At 33.3% G+C, this 22,005-nt stretch overlaps 1 protein-coding gene across 1 annotated transcript in view; it reads right to left on the minus strand.

The window, feature by feature from the left end:
* LOC140441729 (ATP-binding cassette subfamily C member 4-like) overlaps window positions 1-22,005 on the minus strand; it is a 163,251-nt gene that overhangs the window by 6,134 nt on the left and 135,112 nt on the right. The window contains exons 10-15 of the mRNA XM_072532617.1: window positions 18,787-18,957; window positions 14,529-14,713; window positions 11,349-11,794; window positions 7,516-7,746; window positions 7,189-7,419; window positions 807-1,108 (exon numbers count right to left, since the gene is read on the minus strand). Of these exons, the coding sequence (XP_072388718.1) occupies window positions 807-1,108; window positions 7,189-7,419; window positions 7,516-7,746; window positions 11,349-11,794; window positions 14,529-14,713; window positions 18,787-18,957 (1,566 nt within the window). The remainder of the gene's footprint in view (window positions 1-806; window positions 1,109-7,188; window positions 7,420-7,515; window positions 7,747-11,348; window positions 11,795-14,528; window positions 14,714-18,786; window positions 18,958-22,005) is intronic.

Genomic DNA, 22,005 nt, shown 5'->3' on the forward strand with positions numbered 1-22,005 from the left:
TTACCCTATATTTGAAGAGCTATATCTCTGAGTACAGCTATATCTCTGAGCACATTGGACCGATTTTAACTCACAAGGTCTCTTTTTCTGTTATAATGTCATCATTTTAATGAAAATTTACACATTATAAGTGAGTAATTACTAGGGTATGTGTTTTTCCTGCAAATTTAAATGAAGATTATTATTTATTTTTTTTGCAAATTACTTTATCGATATTTTGGATGATTTGTCATTGGCTGTAAAAAGATAAATGTTTTTTATGCAGGACAAAGCACCTTATTTCCCGTTAGCTGTTAGAAATACTTTTAGTGTCCTATTTTTTTAAGTATGGATTGACACAGGAAGTGATTTTGAATGTCCACCAAAAAGTTATTTCCATTAGCTGTTACGAATCATCTCAGATCATCTTAGCGACACATTTCTTCAACGATGCTCGACAGAGAAAGTGATTTTGAATGGCCACCAAGAAGTCCTGAGTATAATCCGCTTGATTTTTGTTTTATGGGGCATATGAAGTCCACCTGGGCGGAGTAGACCACCTACACGATAGACAGACGACGTCAAAAGAATCGCTGGGAATAGGCTGCAGGAAGTTAAGTTGTTTATAATTCTGATCTATCGTCAACGTTACAAGCTTTTTAATCAAAATCATTAAAAAGTTTCGTCGAAAAAAATTTCTATTTAATTTATACAATATACAGCGAAATGATTATCAAAAAACAAAATTTTTTTTAACTATTAACATATGTCTTTTTCCACAGCAACTGATTCTGTGTATATTGTGTATTTGCCCATTTTATACGTACCTTCTCGCCAGAATTTACTTCTATATTTAAATCTTTCAATACAGGTGGAAGCTCCGGAGCGTATTTTAAGTACGTATTCTTAAATATAATTCTTCCCTTTTCGGGCCAATTCCTTGGTGGTTTCTTGGCAGGTAGCGTTTCAAAGGGTCCTTCCTTATCAAGTTTAGTGTATTGTAAAACTCTTTCTACGCTAATCATATTACTTGCCACTTCTGCACTTTGTCGCACTCCATATTGTACCATGCCAGTTAATATGAGACTTTGAGATATGACCAATCCCACGTTTCCACTTAAAGTATTTTCTAAAAATTTAAGAAAATTGGATTGTGTAAAACAACTATAAAAATATTAATTATATTAAATTGATCTTTAATTTCACGATATTTTGTTTTATGTACTCCATGCAGTTCTCTATGAAAGCTTAGGGAGTTTAGAGTATAATTCTACTATTTTTTTATTCATTTATGATCTCGTATCCAACCTTTTAGATGTTAGGTCTTTCAGAGGAGCAAACATTTAGCGATCACTATTTAGTTAAGGCAAGGTCTAAAGAAAGAATATCCAATCAAAAATGGAGATCAGAAAAAGGAAAGAAAAATAAGTATTCACAAATTAAAACATTCGGACATAGCAAATGTATATCGAGAGCGAATAAATGATAAAATCAGGACAGAAAACGTAGAAGGAAGATATTAACCAGCTATGGATAAATACACGAGATATTGTATTGCAGAAATCAATTAAAATATTGAGTAAAAGCAGGGCGGAAAAAAGTAGTCAGAGGTTTGATAATGAGTGCCAGATGGTATCAAACAGCAAAAACGCAGCATATCAAAAACTCTGGAAGCAGGTTGCACTGGAAGAAAAAAAGAAGAGCATAGACGCCTCAGAAGAGAGGAAAAGCGTGAACAGAAAACTACAAAAGTTTATTGGATAAAATTAAACAAGAAAATACTCAAATCCCTAAATAGTAGCCTTCAAGAATTTAAGCAAAGAACAAAAACTTAACACGAACGGTCAAATTCTACATGATAGATACAAACTCAGTTCTTAGTAGATGGTATAGATAGATCACATTTTAGCGATCACCTCGATTTAGATTATGTAGAAGAATGCGACAACATATCAAATCGACTAAACATACATCAGCAACTATAGACCAAAGCACCAACAAGAAAAGAAGTGTCAAAAAATGCCATAAAAAATTAAAAATAATAAAGCCCCAATAATCGACAAAATCTGGTCTGAAATGTATAAGGAAGGTGGTGACCATCTTTTTGTAGAATCCATAAACTGATAGTACCTATGTGACAGAACGAATTGATACCAGACGAGTGGCTAAAGGAAATAATATGCCCGCAGCATAAAAGTGTTATGAATTTGATTGCAAGAACTATAGAGCCATTACTCTATTAGTATCTGCATATAAAATATACGGCAACGTACTTTTTGAGACTTTAAAAAGGATATTATTGGACATTATCAATGCGGATTCACTGCAGGAAAGTCAACTATACACCAAATACACGCACATAGGAAAATTCACTAGAATATAATATAGATACAGCGTTAAAAAAAACTGCACTAAATAATGCAATGATTTACTTTGGGATATCACCTAAGTTAGTTAAATTGATAAAATAAACAATGCAAAATGTAAGCTGGTGCGTTAGAATTCAAGGAGAAAGATCCGCAAATGATGGTCGAACAAATTATGATGACAATGATGATTCAGTATTAAAATATTGTTGCACATTTAACTAATGTCTTCAATAATGTAGCAAGAAGGGTAGACTGTTCCTAGTAATATATTTAGAACATATTTAGAAGCAGAAATCAACGGTCAGGAAGAGATTCGCTAATAACACCTATAGCTGTCGATCAGGACACAGTAACATCATAAATGAAATTTAAATGGCCATATGGTACCATATGGCCGAATGACCATATGGTACCCAGATACAAGTCTAAAGTACACCCTTCAGGTGGACATCTAACCCTGAAAGTAGCAGGGCAGAGGAAACACAATACACGCTGCAAGGTTAGACAGGGTACATAGACGGCGCTAAACATGCAAAAGGGTTGGGTGCAGAAATCTACAGAAGTGAAAACATTTTTCTTTGTGACTGAATTTTGCGTAATGAGAATGTGTAATTTTGCTCGTCTATCGTGAGTCATGCATTCTCGCTACATGGCCTGCCCAATTTCATTTTAGTTCCGCTATGCGTTCCACAACATCAGCAATACTCGTCCTTCTTCGCAGATCTTCGTTTCTTATTCGGTGGTAGATATTCGAGTGGTAGATACGCGGTGTTATTTCTGCTTTTCGACCTGGATAATCGAGGTTCGAATCTTCCACTGATTTTTCTTTATAAATATGTATATATATATATATATATATATATATATATATATATATATATATATATATATATATATAATATTTAATATTACGTTTATTAGATAAATAAATAAATTTGCATTATAGGGCTGTAAATTTGAAAAAAAATGAAGAAAGAATAAGAATGAGAAATAATAAGCAGTTACTATTTAAAAATCAATAATTAAAATATTTTTTTTGTTTAAAACTTAAAACAAAACTATTTTGTAACTATTTTTCGAATTTTTTCATTTTGTGTATTAAAAGAAATAAAAGTAAAATTCTACTACAAACATATGAGGCGTTCAGAACCATAGTGGATTAAGTCCACTTTTTACGAAAATTAAGTTAGCGGTGTATCTATGTTCTACAAATAGAAATCTTTTCGGTGCTATAACAAACCACGTCCAAAGTTACCGCAATAATAAACAGATGACGTTATTTTCCTATGTCTCTGAACAATGTGTCATATTATTTCGGGACAGAGTGGATCAAGTCCAGTTGACTAGTCAGATTGTGCTCAGTGTATTTACCGTGATCGTTTATGATTAAAAATGGATTCAAATGACGACATTAGTAATTTATCTGCATCATCATCTGATAATTATCTACCTCCAGAACAACACTCGTCTGCAGAATCGGAATTAGAAGGTAAGTTTAAGTAGTTATGAATTTAATAAATTTATTTATTCTAACCTAATTTTTAATAGTGTGCTTTGTCAAGAGTTCGTAAATATAAGATTGTTTATTATTTTTTACGACGTAATTAGGGGTTACTTTACATTGGTATCAAGGCGTTGTTGCCAGATCTATTTATAATATTTATATTTAGGTATTTATATATTGATATAAATCATTGAGTGAATGTGAAGTAGGTTGTTTGCATACGTTTTTATCTTAAAATTCGTGTGGCGCTTTCGACACCGGACCCTAATTCTGTTTATTGTTTACAGTGGACACCCGACAAGAACAATCTGCAGCTACCCCTATAATACCACAACCAGAACCAAGCGAAAATCGCGGAAGAAAACGTGCTAAGAATCAAGACAGTTGGATAAAGAATACTAGAAAACGTCTGAGGAATAAAGGCGAAGCGTATCGTTCAGTTACAGGCAAAAATTTACCGAAAAAAATTTTCAATAACATAAACTGTGGTTGCAAAAAGAAGTGCTATCAAAAATTTGAGGAAGAGGAAAGGAAACGTATATTTCAATCTTTCTGGAATTTGGGCGACTACACTAAACAGAATATTTATATTCGGAGCTCTGTGTTGGCTGTGAATGTGAAACGTAAACGAACCAGGGATGAAACCGGTAATGCAAAAACAATGTCATACGAATACATCTTACGAGATGGTAGCAAATCTGAAAAGGTTTGTAAAAAGTACTTCCTAGACACGTTCCACCTTACACACGGTAGAGTTTATCGGTGTATTTCAAAGCCTGATATTATAAGTGCTGTGACAGATCTCCGTGGTAGACACTCAACCAATAAGATCGACGACTCTGATATCGTTGAACATATAAAATCTTTCCCAGAGCATCAAAGTCATTATAGTAGGACAAAGAATCCTGAAAGAAAGTATCTTAATCCTGATTTAAACATCAGAAAAATGTATGACCTGTATGTAACAAAATCCAACAACGAAGGCAAAGTACCTCAGAAAAAAAACAATACTATCATGTGTTTACAACTAAGTTTAATTTACATTTTAAAATACCATCCAAAGATGCGTGCGCCAAATGTGATCAACTGTCCTTAAAAATAGCTGCAGCAATTGAACCTGAGACATCAAATTCCCTTATTGTTGAGAAAAATGTTCACCTAGCAAAAGCAAAACAAGCTCGAGATGTACTAAAATCGGACAGTGATGACGCATCAGATGAACACTATGTTGCTACTTTTGACCTCCAAAAAGCACTGCCATACCCGAAATTGTCTACATCCATTGCATATTACAAAAGAAATATGTACGTCTATAACCTAGGAATTCATTCCTTCAACAAAAACAATGGCTTTATGTATGTGTGGGACGAAACAGATGGTGGTAGAGGATCTCAGGAAATATCTTCAATATTGACCATGCATCTGAGAAAACATGCCAAAAATCATAACCACGTAACTCTTTATTCAGATTCATGTACAGGACCAAACAGAAATTTTAAAGTGGCTGCCACGTTACTAAATCTTGTTCAAGATCCTTACATAAACATAAGAACGATAGATCACAAGTTTCTTATATCTGGCCACTCTTTTTTGCCAAACGACCGAGATTTTGGGGTAATTGAAAAGGCTGCCAGAAAATTTTCTCACATCTTTGGGCCAGACGACTGGATTGATGTAATAAAAACTTCAAAATTGACAGTGCCTTTTGAAGTAACCAACATAAAACGGAGCGACATTGTGTCGACAAAGAACATAGAAGATGTGCTTGTAAATAGAAAAAAAGATAGTGATGGAGCACCTGTGAAGTGGTAAGAAATGAGATGGATGAGGTACGAGAGAGAAGATCCTTGGGTTTAGAAGTACAAACCTACGCTTAATGAAGAGTTTCCGTTTTTTACTGTCTCGATGGCCAAAACAAATGTCTCAAAATTCATTGGTAATCAAAGTCATCTGTACTCCACACCTAGACTCGTGACAGAAGCAAAGAAAAAGGACATGCTGTCTCTCCTCCCGTATCTGCCACCAGTCACACACTATCATTTTAAAAATCTCTGCATCAACACAGGAAGCCGTTCACGAATCCAGCAACAGGGTGAAGAAGACGACATAGAAGATCATGAACTGGTCTATGATGATTAAAACTAATGCCACTTAAGCTGTGAGAGTATTATTGAACATTGTTGTAATAAGTTTTTTATTTGTTATTATTTTTTGTAACTAAAATTCCAGTTTTGTCATACTTCGCTTTTTAATCCATTTTTTTCCACCAAATATTTCAGAGTAATAATGGATCAAGTCCAATTTTTTTCAAGAATCTCCAATTATTTCCAAAGAGGTTATTTATTTACTATTACACATAGTTTAATTATTTAAACTACATATTACATAAGAGGTTTTCACTTAGATTAGGTTCGTTGGTGTATTATGTAATACTGAAGAGCTTGTTAACTTTAACTCTAAATATCTCTGACTTATGTATTATGGACTTGATCCACTATGGTTCTGAATGCCTCATATTTGTTCTCACATAAAAAAGTTTTTAATTATTAATCTCTAATAATTATATTAAAACATTTGTTACACACATTTATTATTTTGAAAGACTTATTTACTGATTTAATATAATCTAATAAACGTGTTATTGATTATTATTAAATTTATTTAAAAAAGTTTATATTTAAAAAAATATATAAAAAAGAAAAATCAGTAGAAGATTCGAACCCCGATTATCCGAGTCCAAAGACAATAGCAAGTAACAATACCGCGTAGCTACCACTCGACTTGTTACATCAAACATGTAAGTTGCTACCTCACTCGTGTTTGGTAGATGAAAGGTCACGTGCACAATAAACACCGCCCATTAGAAAGAGATGCAGGGACTCATTTTTCTCTGTCGCATTGGAAGAACGGGTCTATATTGCAGCGCTCATTCCAATTATTATATGTCTATGGCCAGAACCAACCACCTTTTGTCAACAACCTGATGATTTCTCATAACAATGAGATAAACTTAACTGGATACATTAGTAACACAAAATACTGATATTGTTTGGAAGCTATTTTTTAACCACATCCTGAGTTGGAAATACGTTCATTTTGACATTTCAAAAATAATTCTCAAATCAGGGAGATTTCAAAACGTAAAAATAAACGTATTTTCAACTGAAATATTAGTTAATTTCCAATAAAAATAATAAATAGTTTCAAGATCCTTTTGATAAGTATAGCGAAAATGTGAACAGTTCTCATAAGTCATTTAAAACACCACAGCTACTAAAAACGGGAATCATTACTAAATTTATATAAGTATTAATATAATTAAATAAAATAACTTACCTGTTCTAAAAACAAGAAATTGGTAAGTCACAAGTGCCAAGAAGAAGCAGCTCATCACATCCAAATAAAATCCAAAAGCGGTACTGCTGACTATAAATAAGTACCACGTGCTGGTATGCTGATCTTGTAAGATATCAAATTCTGTAGTTATCATTTGTTCAGCGTTTGAGGCTCTAATTGTTGTTATACCATACAATGAAGCTGATATGTGGGAAAATACCGGAGCTCTTGCTAAAAATAGTAAGTGTTTTATATTAAAAGATCCGTTTTTATTAGTTTTTTTTTACAAGAATTATTATGTATACGTTGAGAAAGTTAAAAACTTACACACTCCTTCCAGTCTTTTTAAAGATTGAGCACTTGTTAAGTAAACTACACGAAAGAAGTAGTAACATGGAGCAAGTATTACCGCTGGGATAATCATCCAAGGAGTCACTATGAACACCATCGCTAAGATACCAATCATAACCATAAAAATTTGAATAGCGTCAATTTGACAGCGTGGTAAAAGTTCATCTACTGCACCCATATCTTTTGAGAACCTGTTTAAAATTCGCCCTATAAAATTAAGGATTCAATAGTTATTAGTTAAAATAGACAAATATACCATTACTTATAAAATAACAGAATTGTGATTAGTTTAACTTATAGTTTTGAATAAAAGGCTATTAACAACTAATAGTTAGAGTCCTCGTCGGCAAAAAAGTTTATGATATATAAATTTTATTGATCTCATGAGAATCAGAAAAAATGGCTAAAATCGCGTAACGTTTATTTATTTAACACCAAAAATTGCATACGAAAGCTGCACTCTTCGCCTTTAAAGAGTTAATACAAATTTTATTTAAAAAATTGATTTCATGCGCATAATTGACATTCAAAATCGCCGGTGGCTTCAAGCGTTGTTTCTGAGAGAACCTTTCATTCTACACAAAAAGTGCTAATAAACATTTTTGTTTAAGATTATTTCAGCTACATTTTTTACATGAAACATTTTTTTTAACGCATACAGATTCTTGGTAAATCGATTTTTTTCGTTTTTTCTCTCTTACGAGCAGAGCTTAGGAGTGGTAAACTTTTTGCATACTTTTTGGGGTCCAGAAATTGATATTCTCAGCGAAATTCAGCTTGTTCGTGTGCTTTTTAGAGGTTCAGTGGCATTTTCCTCTCTGACCACTGGAGTAGTCAGACTCTAGTTATGCCGTCAATAAATCCGTCGGAGACTTATATCACGTGTTAAGTAGTACATACATTTTTTGGTACTCATAAAATCGACAACTTTTTTTTATTTCAGTAAGCGGTATTTCTGAAAATGTTTTTATTACGGTATTACAGTAAGTGCTGTCGGACCTATAAGTAAGTCAGAATACATAAGTACTCTTACCAATAGATCTCGTGGGAAAATGTTTACTGAAATTTAAAATGATATACCTGGTGATTTAAAAAGTTTAATACAATAACGAACAATGAAAATTAGACAAAATATAACAATCGTCATTTTGACATGTTACACAGCCCCGACCACGATGTAAACCTGATCCATCAGCGTCTAGCATCGGGTACTAATCAAGGGTATTAAAGGCGAGATACTCGGCAAAAAAAAAATAATAAATAAAAAACTACAAGTTGCTATACTAAACTAGTAACTAGTCACAGGAATCCATGGTAGACACTAACGATGAGACAGATGAAACTGTAACGTGTCACTGAATACTATTCACGTGTGGAATATTATTAACTAAAATAAAACCGACAAAAACGAGAACAAAGAGGATCTGGATACGACTCAAAGCGCTTAAGTTTTATTGGACCGTGAATGCAATAATACCTACATGATATACAAATTTGAATGCTGAAGGGCCCCGACCAACAGTCTGACATCTTACAGATAAGCGAGGCTAATCTATCAATACTAACAGATCTCTAGTCGGTAATAATATATCAAACTACTAAAAAGGGAGGTATTTACAACATAACTGGAGACTGAAAACTTAACTAGTCGCTTTGTCAAGAAACACTTTTATTCCACATTGTTGTGATATGTTGTTATATGTTGTTATATCTATATACATATTATCATAATATTTGATATTATGATACGCAAGTAAACTAGATTCAAAGGTCTATAAGGAGGAAGTAGAAAACGAAATACCTTTTTAAACAAAAGATTATACTTATCATTTAGCACAACAACAGTATTATACTATACTATAATTGGGAATATATGATATATATATATATATATATATATATATATATATATATATATATATATATATATATATATATATATATATATATATATATATATACATAATAGAACCGGTTTCAATAAGATAATGCAATGATATACTTTGGAATATCACCTAAGTTAGTTAAATTGACAAAATTAACAATGAAAAATGTAAGCTCATGCGTTAGAGTTCAAGGACAAAGATCCGCAAAGGATGGTCGAACCAATTATGATGACGATGATGTAGTCTAAAGTACACTCTTCAGGTGGACATCTAACCCTGAAAGTAGCAGGGCAGAGGAAACACAATCCACGCTGCAGCATGTACCTCTCCATTCCAGACCGAGATTTATTCAATAATGGGTTTTTAATATGCACATATAGACAAGCCTTTGGGGTTGTCAGGAGCCCAAAGGTAGTCTCTAACCTCGGTAACCATTGGATCTGCGTTACCGGCCGATTCATATTTTAGTGAGTTTTAGAGCTAAATTTTATAATTACTAGTATACATTAGTATATCAGATAAAATTGGAACTTGAATCTTTTGTAGATCTGAAATGTGTAGCTATAGTCTATTGATTATGTACTTTAGAAAGGAACTACAACGTTAAAGAGGTTTTATTGTTTCATATGGTCAACGGACCCGCAAACATGGAAAAATCGTGGAGTGCTAATAATTAATAGGGTGCGTTTTTTTAGAAAGGAGTGAATTTGTCCCTAGGATGGATTTAGGTGAATTCTATGCACTTTTCGGTACCAAAAAATGTCACTGTGCGTTCCACTTTCTTTGCTCTGTTTTCTGATAATAGTTTTATAAATTTGTTAGCATATGAGTCTTTACAGTATACTTTTCACTTTCTTAATTCATATCGCTAAATTGCTTTGTTACTGTATATTTTCTTTAAGTATTTTAAAGTATGTTTTGTCTATTATTTATAATTTTTGTTGTCAAACGTTTTATTTTATTATTTTAGGGAGTGTACTTTTAAGATTGATTCAGGCCAACAGTCACGGGATGATCAGATCAGTCAAATCACCACCAAGTCACGGGACGATCAGATCACTTAAGTGAGAGTCAAGTCAAGGGATAACCCATTCATACACCATCAGACGGGCAGATCACCGTCAGTCTACTTCAGCATTCCGGTCGATCAAGCTGCCTAAGAGAAAAATACTCTACAAAATAGCATTACATTTAGAAGAAGAGGAAAAAGTGAGTCCTCGTCGAGAGTGGGTACACAAAATATTTTTATCGGGGAGAGAAGAGGATTCGCATGTCGCATTGTGATTTCCTTAATTTGTTGTCTCTGTTTAAAGACGACATAACGAAGGTGGACACTCACTATAGAAGAGTAGTAACTCCAGCCAAAAAGTTTATGAATAGTTACCTTGTTTTAGTATTTTCCCAATTTCCTGCCATGTTTTTAATTTTCGGTAAGAAACAGAGTATAATGGAGGTGATAAATCATAGATTAATCTTTCTTCATGAACGCACTCAATTAATTTTTCGTTTTCCATTGTTAACAAATCACGAAACAAGTGACGAAAATATGATACAACAACTGAAAACAGATAGCTGACTGACTTTGTCCTATTCACACCAACACGTCAGTCCAGTCCAGTCAAGATCAAGTCTAGAGTCTTGATAGCTGGTGGAGCTACCGGATGGGTAGTGATCTTGTCTGGACCGTGACTGTAATTATACTGTGACGGTACGTGGGAATTACCTCATTCAAAAACCACAGATGCAATCTTTACTGTACCGTCTCTGACTGTGACGTGATTGTTGGTCTGAATCAACAATGAAGTCCACAAATCATGTTATCTGAATCAATGTTTATATTTATGTTATTATTTAATTATTTATAGTGATGGGCGGTAAGTGTTGACGGAGAATTTGTTAACAATCTAAACAGTAGAAACTTACCTGATGGATTTGTATCGAAAAATCTCATTGGAGCTTGAAGAACATTGTGAAACATCTTATTATGCAAAACTTTGGAAGCAGTCATACATATTTGGTAATAAAGGAATGATCTCCACGTAAGAAATACGATAGAAGCTAATATAATTCCAGAGTACACATAAATATAATATTCTGTAGATGGAATGTCATTTAGTTCTTCTAAAATAGAATTCGGTGGAGGCATACTTCTGAGATGATCTGTTAGATTATCAGTTGAATGTAGAGGTAGATTTGGACTTAGAAGTGAACTATCTGCAGATGGTGTTGAATTTGTAAATAATGTAGCAGAAGCTGGATTGTCATTAGGTAATCCAGTAGACATTAGTAACGGTCCTCCTAAGGTTTTATTGAAAGTTGTACTGTATAGAGAAGCATTAAGATTGTATCTTTTTGCTTCGTAATTGGTCCTACAATGAAAATAAACACGTTAAAAGCGAATTTTTATTTTATCAAATTGTGGGTTATTTAAAACAATAAAAGCCTAGAATATTAACCTCCAGTGTTAAGGCTTAAATAGAACCAATAAAATTAACCTACTTGATCGAAATAAAAATTAAAAAAACATTTTTTAATTGTTTCCCGTTCGTCTGTTATTTCCAGACTGCCTTGGGCATTCTTCTTCTTCTTCTTCAGATGCAAATCCACTAATGGATGTTAGCGATCACATTTTCCATTAATTCTCTATTTCTTGCAATATGTATCAGAGATTGTATGTCGTTAATCCCTGTCCATTGCCTTATGTTTCGAAGCCAGGACATTTTCTTGCGTCCCATTCCTCTCTTGCCTTCAATTTTACCCTCGATTATAAGTTGGAGGAACTGGTGTTTTTCATTTCGCATGATGTGACCTAGATACGCCGTTTTCCTTTTCTTGATGGTTTCGAAAAGTTGGCATTCTTGGTTTATTCTTTTAAGGACATCTATATTTGTGATTTTCGCTGTCCATGGTATTTTTAGGATACGGCGATAGAGCCACATTTCGAAAGCTTCTAATCTGTTTATATCCCTCGTTTTGAGTATCCAGCCCTCTACGCCATATAGCAGCACTGACCACACGTAGCACTTAGTAAACCTTAGTCTCAGTTGAAGATCGAATTCTGAACAAGTCAGTACCTTCTTGAATTTTACGAAAGCTTGTCGAGCTTGCTCAATGCGACATTTTACTTCCCTGTCCGATGCCCAGTCTTCAAAAAGCCACGATCCCAGGTATTTAAATTTACTCACTCTTTCAATGGACTTAGTATTCAGTGTTATGGTGGAGTTTTTAAGTGCATCCAAGTTTCTGGAGATGATCATAAATTTGGTTTTTTTGGTATTAATCTCTAATCCCATTCGCTTACTGTATTCTCCGATTATAGTGACAAGTTGTTGAAGATCGACTATGTTGTCACATATTAAGACACCATCATCAGCATATCGTATGTTGTTGATCAATACCCCATTCACTTTGATTCCCATCTTTGCATCCTCCAAAGACTCTTGAAATATGGCTTCCGAATAAATGTTAAATGTTGTAAATGTGGTGTTGGACACGATCAAACGCTTTTTGGTAATCTAAAAAGCATAGGAACACATCCTTCTTCTGATCGTAACAATTTTGGACCAGCACCTGTGTTGCTACTATTGCCTTGGACATTATTCAGATGAAAACAGCACACTTCGGTTTTCGTTGCATTGGGCCGTAGTCTCCATTTGCGAAAGTATTCTCCCATAACGGCAAGGTCATCCGTTATTATTGTTTCTGTAATATCCATGCTATTATGTCTTGCTGCAATGGCCCAGTCGTCAGTGTAGCCAAATTTCTGCGAAGTTGTCCCAGGTAGGTCCGCGATGTATAACTGGTACCAAAACAAATCCCTGTGCCAGTCCATTGCTGAGCTTCATTTGGACACTTTTTAAGTTGTCCATTATGACTTTAAAAGGTTTGTCGGTGAGCATGCTATCAATGAGTTTAGTTACCTTTTGACACGGGATGGCACGGATTAGTTTGCAGATTAATTCTTGTCTCCAGACAGTATCATATGCAGCTGATAGGTCAATGAAAGCAACGGATGTTTTTTGATTTCTTTAAAAACCTGCTTCAATATATTATGTTGTTAGGGATAGGATCTGATCTGTGCAGCTGCGGTTAGGTCTGAACCCTGCTTGCTCAATAGGTATAATTCAAATATATTTCTACTAATTCTGTTGTAGATTAAGCGTTCCAACAGTTTATAGACACAGCTCAGCAGTGCAATCGGTCGGTAGTTTTGGGGGTGATCATTTGCCTTTCCTGGTTTTAATATGGCTATAATGGAGGCCTTTTTTAGTGAATGGGGCATAACAGTGCAACAAGGGGAAAGGCGCAGGACTATATCAATGCTCAATGTGCCCGTGTCTACAAGCGTGGCATTTACTGTATATACAACCTATGCATTTACAGATGGTGCTAAATAGACTCAATACTAAAGGCAACCGATTTGGACTTAAGATCAACATGAAGGAAACTTATTAACAAAACAACTTATCTGGTTCGGACATATACATAAAATGAACAACGAATACCAAGGGATGTACTAAAATGGTAAAAAAAAACGGGGAGAGAAAACAAGGTAAACTGAGAAAAGAAGAAAAGAGAAGCAATAAGCAAAGAGGTGAGAGGAAGAAACAGAAGGAGACCTATGGAACAACCGGACGAAGTGGCGATTAAAAGTCGGAAAACGGCGGAAAACGTTATCGATATGTAGTAATTTATTCATTATCATCATCATCACCCAGCCCTTTGCTTCTGCTCTATCTTGAGCACTTTTCATCCAATTTCTTGACATTTTCTTGAGATCGTCAGTCCAACGAGTAGGGGTTCTTCCTCTACTTCCTTTGTTTAACATCGGCATCCAATGAAACAATCTTTTCCAGGTGACCTTTCATCACTGATTCGGGCGACGTGTCCGGTCCAGTTCTAAAGTTCTTCGTCTAAAGTCTTCATTTCTAACTCGGTCACGAAGCGATATATTCAGTAGTAATTTATTACGTATATTATATATTATTCTAATATTAATATATTTGTATGTTTATTGTTACATTCAGCAAAAATAAAAATATTGGGAACAATCCGTGTTTTAGTAATATTCGAATAAACTAATATTGATAATATTCATCTTACCAATGTGTAAGCCAAAGATCTGATGCATTCGTAATCATTTGAGCGAAGAGGAACATAAAAACTGTAAATAATAAGAATACAATTCCACCGCCTGATTTCCAATATTCCACATAAGTAGCATTTGAAATGGCACCTTTTTCGATAAGTTCGTCTTCTTCATTCGGATCATCCGAGAATATAGAACTCTAAAAAATACACGATAATAAGGTAAAAAAACACAAGATATATTTTAAACCGTTAATTAAAAGTGACTTTAAAAATGTTCTTACTGGTGCTTTGTTTTGTATTTTTTATTAATGGCGCTTTGATAAAACTAATCTAAAACACCATTTCCTATAATTTATCTTCCTCTTCATATTGCTTTGATACTTGACGATTATACCTAATTATGTTAGCATGTTTTTTTCAGGAGCTTTTCCATTTTCTAACTTAAACACTTAGGTAAAATAACACCTAAACCAACTTAGAAATGATGCAAGTGAAGACTTACCGGATGCACATATTCACTTAGATCATTACCCGTCTATTGTCGAGAGCACGTAAAGAACCAGAATCAAAAAGAATATATACACAACAGCTTAAAGGTAATCAGATTTGAGAATAAGTAAAGAACGAATTGCAATCTAAGTTTAAGGTATTGTGAAGAAATGAAAAAGGTAAGGACTGAATTAGAGATGAAAAATAAAATTACCTCGACTACCTCCGGTCTATTAGCGATCGCAACACACAACGCCAATTATGGATTGCTGACGAAGTCCTCAAAGCGATGGAATAAAGAAGAGAGGAGAGGCAAAGGAAAGACGGAAGTTGTCGAAGAGAAGCATGATACTTTTAATATGTAAAAGAAAAAGAAAGACGATACTATTCAAAACAATACAAAAAGTATCTTTAATAATAATAGATAAAGAAGGTGACACTATATTAGAACGAGGGAAAATTCAACAATAAAAGGAATTTACAGAAACACAGGAATCTTTTTTGTGACGTAAAATAAAAATCTAAAAATTACTCAAAGAGACGAAAATATCACTGAACTTCGAAAAATCATACGAACAAGCTGAATTTTGCTGAGAATATCAATTTTGGAACCCCAAAAAAGATACAAAAAGGCTTCCCCCAAAACCCTCCTCGTAGGGGGTAAAATGAAAAAATAGATTTACAAAGAATCTGTACGCCGTAAAAAAATGTTTTAAGTCAAAAATGTAGCTGAGATAATTATTTAGTGTATCCAATCGACGGTAAAAATTCGATATCTTTTGATCACAGTGTCCTAGCGACAAAAATCAAAATGTGTTTTAAAGGTAAAGAGCGTAGCTTTGGTATGAAATTTTCGTATTTTGCCGAAAATCAACGCAGTTTTTATAAAGATGTTAAATAAATAAATGTTGCGCGATTGCGCGTAAAATTGATCACTTTCATTGACCAGTCACTACAAAATTTCCATTGTTAGAGTCTAGTCTTCAAAACCTACAGCATATTTCATTTTAAATTTTGGCAACAAACATGAAGCATTTCAAATATACCTAAAAATGCTGAATTTAAACTTTCACATTACAAACGATCTAAAAGGTTTAAAACTGCTTGTTTACAGAACCAGTTGATACAAATTTTATTTCAAATTGATTTCGCGCGCGTATTCCTTGTCAAATTTAACGTGATACTTGGCCGATTTGAAATTAGGCTCCACCCACGATGCGCATTCGACCACAACACAATTCGTCCTTATTATTTCTTGGTCCTTCGAAGTGTAAGGTACTTGTATAGTCTGCGACAAAGTTTTTTTTATTTTACTTATGTTTAAAGTTACTGTGTGTTGAAGAAATATCGTATTACAATAGATTTGACTTTTTAAATAATTATTGTTAAGTATTTTAAATTATAAACATGGATTTTCATTCAAAATTAGAAGGCAAAGTCTTGTCTGGACAAACGAGGGAGGTAATAGCAAATGTCATTATTTTTATGCAGAGAGAAGCGATGCAAAATCCGCATGTTAAGATTTTAAAAAAGTTCAAGAGCGTGCTTCCTTAGCAACGGGAGTAAGTAGAGTCACTATAAAACTGATCTCTCGTGAAATGAAAAATATAGAAGGTGCTTCTACATAATTTTCGACGCCTAACAAAAGAATGAGATCTGCCCAAAAATCTGTTTTTGTTACTTGGTAAAAAAATTCTTCTAATTATTTTATTTTATCTGACTTATTTAGGTATATTGACAACTCAGTCACTATTTGAGATATATTTTATACGATATATTTCTACAAAATCTCCTTACAAAAATAAAATATTCGGGAAAGTTAATAAAGTTATACAGTTTAGTACCTAAATACCGGATGTTGACAGCCATCCCAACGGGGCTGGTATTATTCTATTGTAAAGAAATAAACAACAGATTAAAATATTTATGACTTATTAAAATGCTAAAATGCCGAAGATCCGAAGAATAAAAGTATATGACTATAATATAAAATATTACGACAACTCTAGTATAAAAATTAAGTAATAAATGTTTTGTCGGTATGTTCCAGGTATAAGATTAACTACTGTTCTTTTATTCTTATACAGTTTACTGTAACGCAAATGTAAAGCTTTCATCTCTGCCAATATTCCTCTTATAAAATTTCAGAACGAGACATTTATAGAAGTGTTCGAAAAAACTGCCGCTTCAACATGACTGAATGGCCAATATTAACGAGTCAAATAAAATATAATTATTAGAAGAATTTTTCTACCAAGTAACAAAAACAAAATATTTTCTATTTTGAGAAAAATTTCCGAAGGAAAAATTGAAACGTCAAAATAACATACAATATAGACATATCATAGAAGTTCCATTAATAAATAAGGTCACTCTCTGTAAATTTGTAGTATGGAGTGTACCAACGAGGCGAAGAGACCGAGCGCATTATGTATCTCTTTTTCCTCCGAATGCGTTCTCACTTAATTTTCTACGCAAGTGGACAAATTTGCCAAGTATCACCTTAAATTTGACAAGCTGTAACTGACATTCAAAATTGCCGGTCGCTTCAAGCGTTGTTGCTGAGAAAACGGTTCATTTTACACAAAAAGTGCCAATAAACATTTTTATTCAAAATTATCTCAGCTACATTTTTTATTTGAAACATTTTTCTCTGCGGCGTACAGATTCTTGGTAAATCGATTTTTCCGGTTTTCCCGACTACGAGGGGGGTTCTAGAGAGAGGCCAGGGGTAAACTTGGTAAACTTTTTTTCATATTTTTTGGGGTCCCAAAGTTGACATTCTCAGCAAAATTCAGCTTGTTCGTATGATTTTTAGAAGTCAAATCTCTGACGACTGGACTACATAGTTTTAAATAAATATATATATCTTTTGAAATTGTATCGAAAATTTACAAGTAGTCAGTCAATGTATTCTGCACAGTTACAATGCCAAGATTCTTGTTTTTATGAAATTTTCACACACTACCTACCAGGTATAATCTCATAGTTAGCGGTCCTATACAAAAAGTGAAGAACATTAGGAAGAGTTAAGAGATACAGATAAAAGTACTAAATATACTATCAAAGGCCATAGTACACAATGCTATCGCTATCAAGATATAGACGGATAATGAATACATGAAAACACTAATAAAAGGAACATATAAGGTCACCTGCTTCTCGTCTAGGATCTCATCAAGATATTTTTAACAGACAAAAAATACTGCACCACAGACAGACAATTTTCATGGTAAGGAAAAACAAAGAGAACAAATCTGAACTTACACAGTCATGAAAAAAAATTTATGAATTATGTTTATATTATTTAATGAAATTTTCTTGTATTATGGACTGCATAATTATTAGGAAGAAATTTACTAATAATATTCTTTCTAAATAGGAGATGGACTCGACCGTTACTTGATGGAAGTGAGAAAATTCCAAGAGATTGGAAAATGGGGATCATTTACCTAAATCAAAACAAAAAAGGGGATAAGATGGAATATAAAAATTATTAAAGCATAACTCTTTTGTGATCAGTTTATAAAATTTTCACTTCCGATTTCAAAAAAGCGGCTTCAATAAGAGGTCTTTGACTAAAAATGTTATCGGACAATATCAAACCAGATTTTAGCAAATAAAACAAATTCTAAATAAATCTTGAAAATGGGAAATAATATCTTCCATTGGATGAAATTAAAAAAATCTGATATTCCGAAACAAAAAGTTATTTGTGCCATTATATTAAAAATAATATTGTAAAGTTTCAGTTATAAGCATATAAAAACATAATACTTACGGCCAGAGAACTCATAGACTGGAACTGGGGTACTGTAGAATTTTTACGAATCTTATCGACAGTTTCTGGTATTTTTTCTTTCTCTTTATCATCGGTCTCAGGTTCTTGTTGAAGAGCATTCAAGTCATTTTCCGACAATTCGTTAAATTTGGCTACTTTTTCAATTTGACCCTAAAATCAATTACGAGAATGAAATATAATATTAAATTAAAACTTTTTCAAGATAGGACACACTTTTTATTGGTTCAAAAACGTACACAGTATTAAACACTACTTACATATTTTCAGAGTTATTATTTTAGGTGACTAATCCAACATATATTGTCTTAAAGAACACATGCAACAACTAGTTCGCAGCAACAACTAGTTCGCAGTGACATTGAAAATACACATTATATACATATAAAAAGTCTTTGATAACATGTTTTCTTTTTGACATGACTAATATATCAAACATAAAGGTTTAATGACTGTAAAATCCATACAATATCAGTAACGAATAGTTGAATTTTATGATTTAAGTACTGAAATTAAAATAAGATACAAGTTGGTGTGCTCAAAAAACGATATTATACAGTGAACGGCTAAATTATGGAATATTATCATTATTTAAAGAACCGTCGAGTTTTGAGAGAAATCCCGAAACAGGTCGATTTTTATTATAAAATACCCACTTATAACGTACATGGAGTAGGGATGACGTCAACGGTGTGGGTGTAGTGACATAACCGTTAATTTTTTTAAATAGAAATTGATATAATGCGACACCTCATTTGAAGGAGAATTTAATTCTCTATTTAACGACATTACATTTTTAACTAAAATATTTTTTTAAGGGTACAAAAACAATTTTTTTTAATTTAAATTCAACTAAATTACAACTAATGATTTAATTCACAATGTACTTTAAAGTAACCAAATTATGCATAACAATTATTTTAAATTAAATGTTCGAAATGCCATCCATCGGTTCCTGCCATGACTTTCTGAAGTAAATACTTAAAAAAAAGCAAAAATAAGTAAAAATAATAATGGACACAAAAAGTTATCTCATAAACACTGAAACTTTTTGTCAAATGTTAATTCAAGCTAGTGATAGTGGCATAGTTACTGTAATATTGATTGACGTAAATGTGTTGATTTTGTGACTTGTAATCAGTTGTCAATTTTAATTTTTTACTTTTGAATACTAAATTATGGCTCACCTAAATGAAACACAACGCATAGAAATATTAATTCTTAGTGGATGAGGAGATAAAAAAGAACACAGAACGAGGTATGCAATTTATTCAACGTAAAATATCCAGACAGACTCATCAGCCAATCAACAGTAAGTAAAATAGTCCGAAAATTTGGAGAAACTGGGCACGTTAAACATATTTCAAACGCTGGGCGTCCTAAAATTGAAGACAATGTGAAACTTGATATTTTATTAAATGTACATGACAATCCTCACAGTAGTTCAATACAAATGGGTGAATATGCTGGAGTTTCCCAACGATAGGTATTACGTATTTTAAACAATGAAAAATACCATCCCTACAAAATTCAACTACCTCAGGAATTAAACGACGACGATCCCGATCGCCGGCTTCAATTTTCTGAAATTATGCATAATTTATGTCAATCAAATCCTTTTTTCCGATGAAGCCACATTTTTTATACATGGTACCGTGAATCGTCAAAATTGCAGATATTGGAGTAAAGAAAACCCACATTGGATGACTGAGTCACACACGCAATATCCTCAGAAAGTAAATGTATGGGCAGGGATCATTAATGACAGAATCATTGGCCATTTTTTCTTTGAAAATCTATCAGGAGAACGTTATTTAACTTTTTTGAGAAATCAACTTATACCTGTCCTTGCTAACATGTATCCAAATGCCAATAATCCAAATTTACCTAGTGAAAATATCTGGTTTAAACAAGATGGAGCCCCTTCGCATTACGCACGAGAAGTACGTCAATTTTTAAATCATTGCTTTCCCAGGAGGTGGATCGGAAGACGAGGTTTTATAGAGTGACTAGCAAGGTCGTCAGATCTAACACTTCTAGACTTTTTTCTGTGGGCTTATATAAAATCAAAAGTTTATGTCAATAGACCCCAAAACTTGCAGGACTTGAAAGATAGAATTAGACATGAAATGAGTCTAATTACTCCAGAAGTCATCCGCAATGTACTTGATGAATGTGTCCGTAGATTTACATATTGTCAAGAAACCGATGGATAGCATTTCGAACATTTAATTTAAAATAATTATTATGTATAATTTGGTTACTTTAAAGTACATTATTAATTAAATCATTAGTTGTAATTTAGTTGAATTTAAATTAAAAAAAATTGTTTTTGTACCCTTAAAAAAATATTTGAGTTAAAAATGTAATGTCGTTAAATAGAGAATTACTTAAATTCTCGTTTAAATGAGGTGTCGCATTATACCGATTTCTATTTAAAAAAATTAACGATTACGTCACTACACCTACACCGATGACAGCATCCCTACTCCATGTAAGTTATAACATGGGTATTTTATAACAAAAAGCGACCTGTTTCGGGATTTCTCTCAAAACTCGACGGTTCTCGAAATAATGATAATATTCCATAATTTAGCCGTTCACTGTATAATATAACCCCAAGTACTTTTTTTGTATTATGTGCTTTTTATGTATACAAAGACTTAATGAAAAGTAAGTTACTGAATCGTGAGTCTAAGCTGAGAATCTACAAAACAGTAATTAGACCAGTGGTCACATATGGATGTGAAACGTGGACCCTCTCAACCACTGATGAAAATCAACTGAGAATATTTGAGCGCAAAATACTAAGGAAGATATTTGGACCAACCCAATGCAGCGATAGTTCGTGGAGAATTAAAATGAACCACGAGCTGGATGAACTAATGCAGAGCGCAGATATTGTCAGATTTGTAAAATCACAAAGACTAAACTGGCTTGGTCACCTAGAAAGAATGCCAGATAATCGAGCTGTAAAAGTAGTCCAGAGATGGAAGCCCCAAGGAAACAGAACAAGAGGAAGGCCCCGTAAAAGATGGATAGACGACGTAGAGAGGGATCTTAAAACCATGAACATCAGGCAGTGGCGAAGGAAAGTATCCGACAGGGCAGAATGGAAGAACATTGTTAAGCAGGCCAAGACTCACAAAGGGTTGTAGCGCCATTAGAAGAAGAAGAAGAAGCTTTTTATGTTATTTATTA

This window comes from Diabrotica undecimpunctata, chromosome 5 (genome assembly GCF_040954645.1).
Source record: "Diabrotica undecimpunctata isolate CICGRU chromosome 5, icDiaUnde3, whole genome shotgun sequence".
Classification (NCBI taxonomy): Eukaryota; Metazoa; Arthropoda; class Insecta; order Coleoptera; family Chrysomelidae; genus Diabrotica; species Diabrotica undecimpunctata.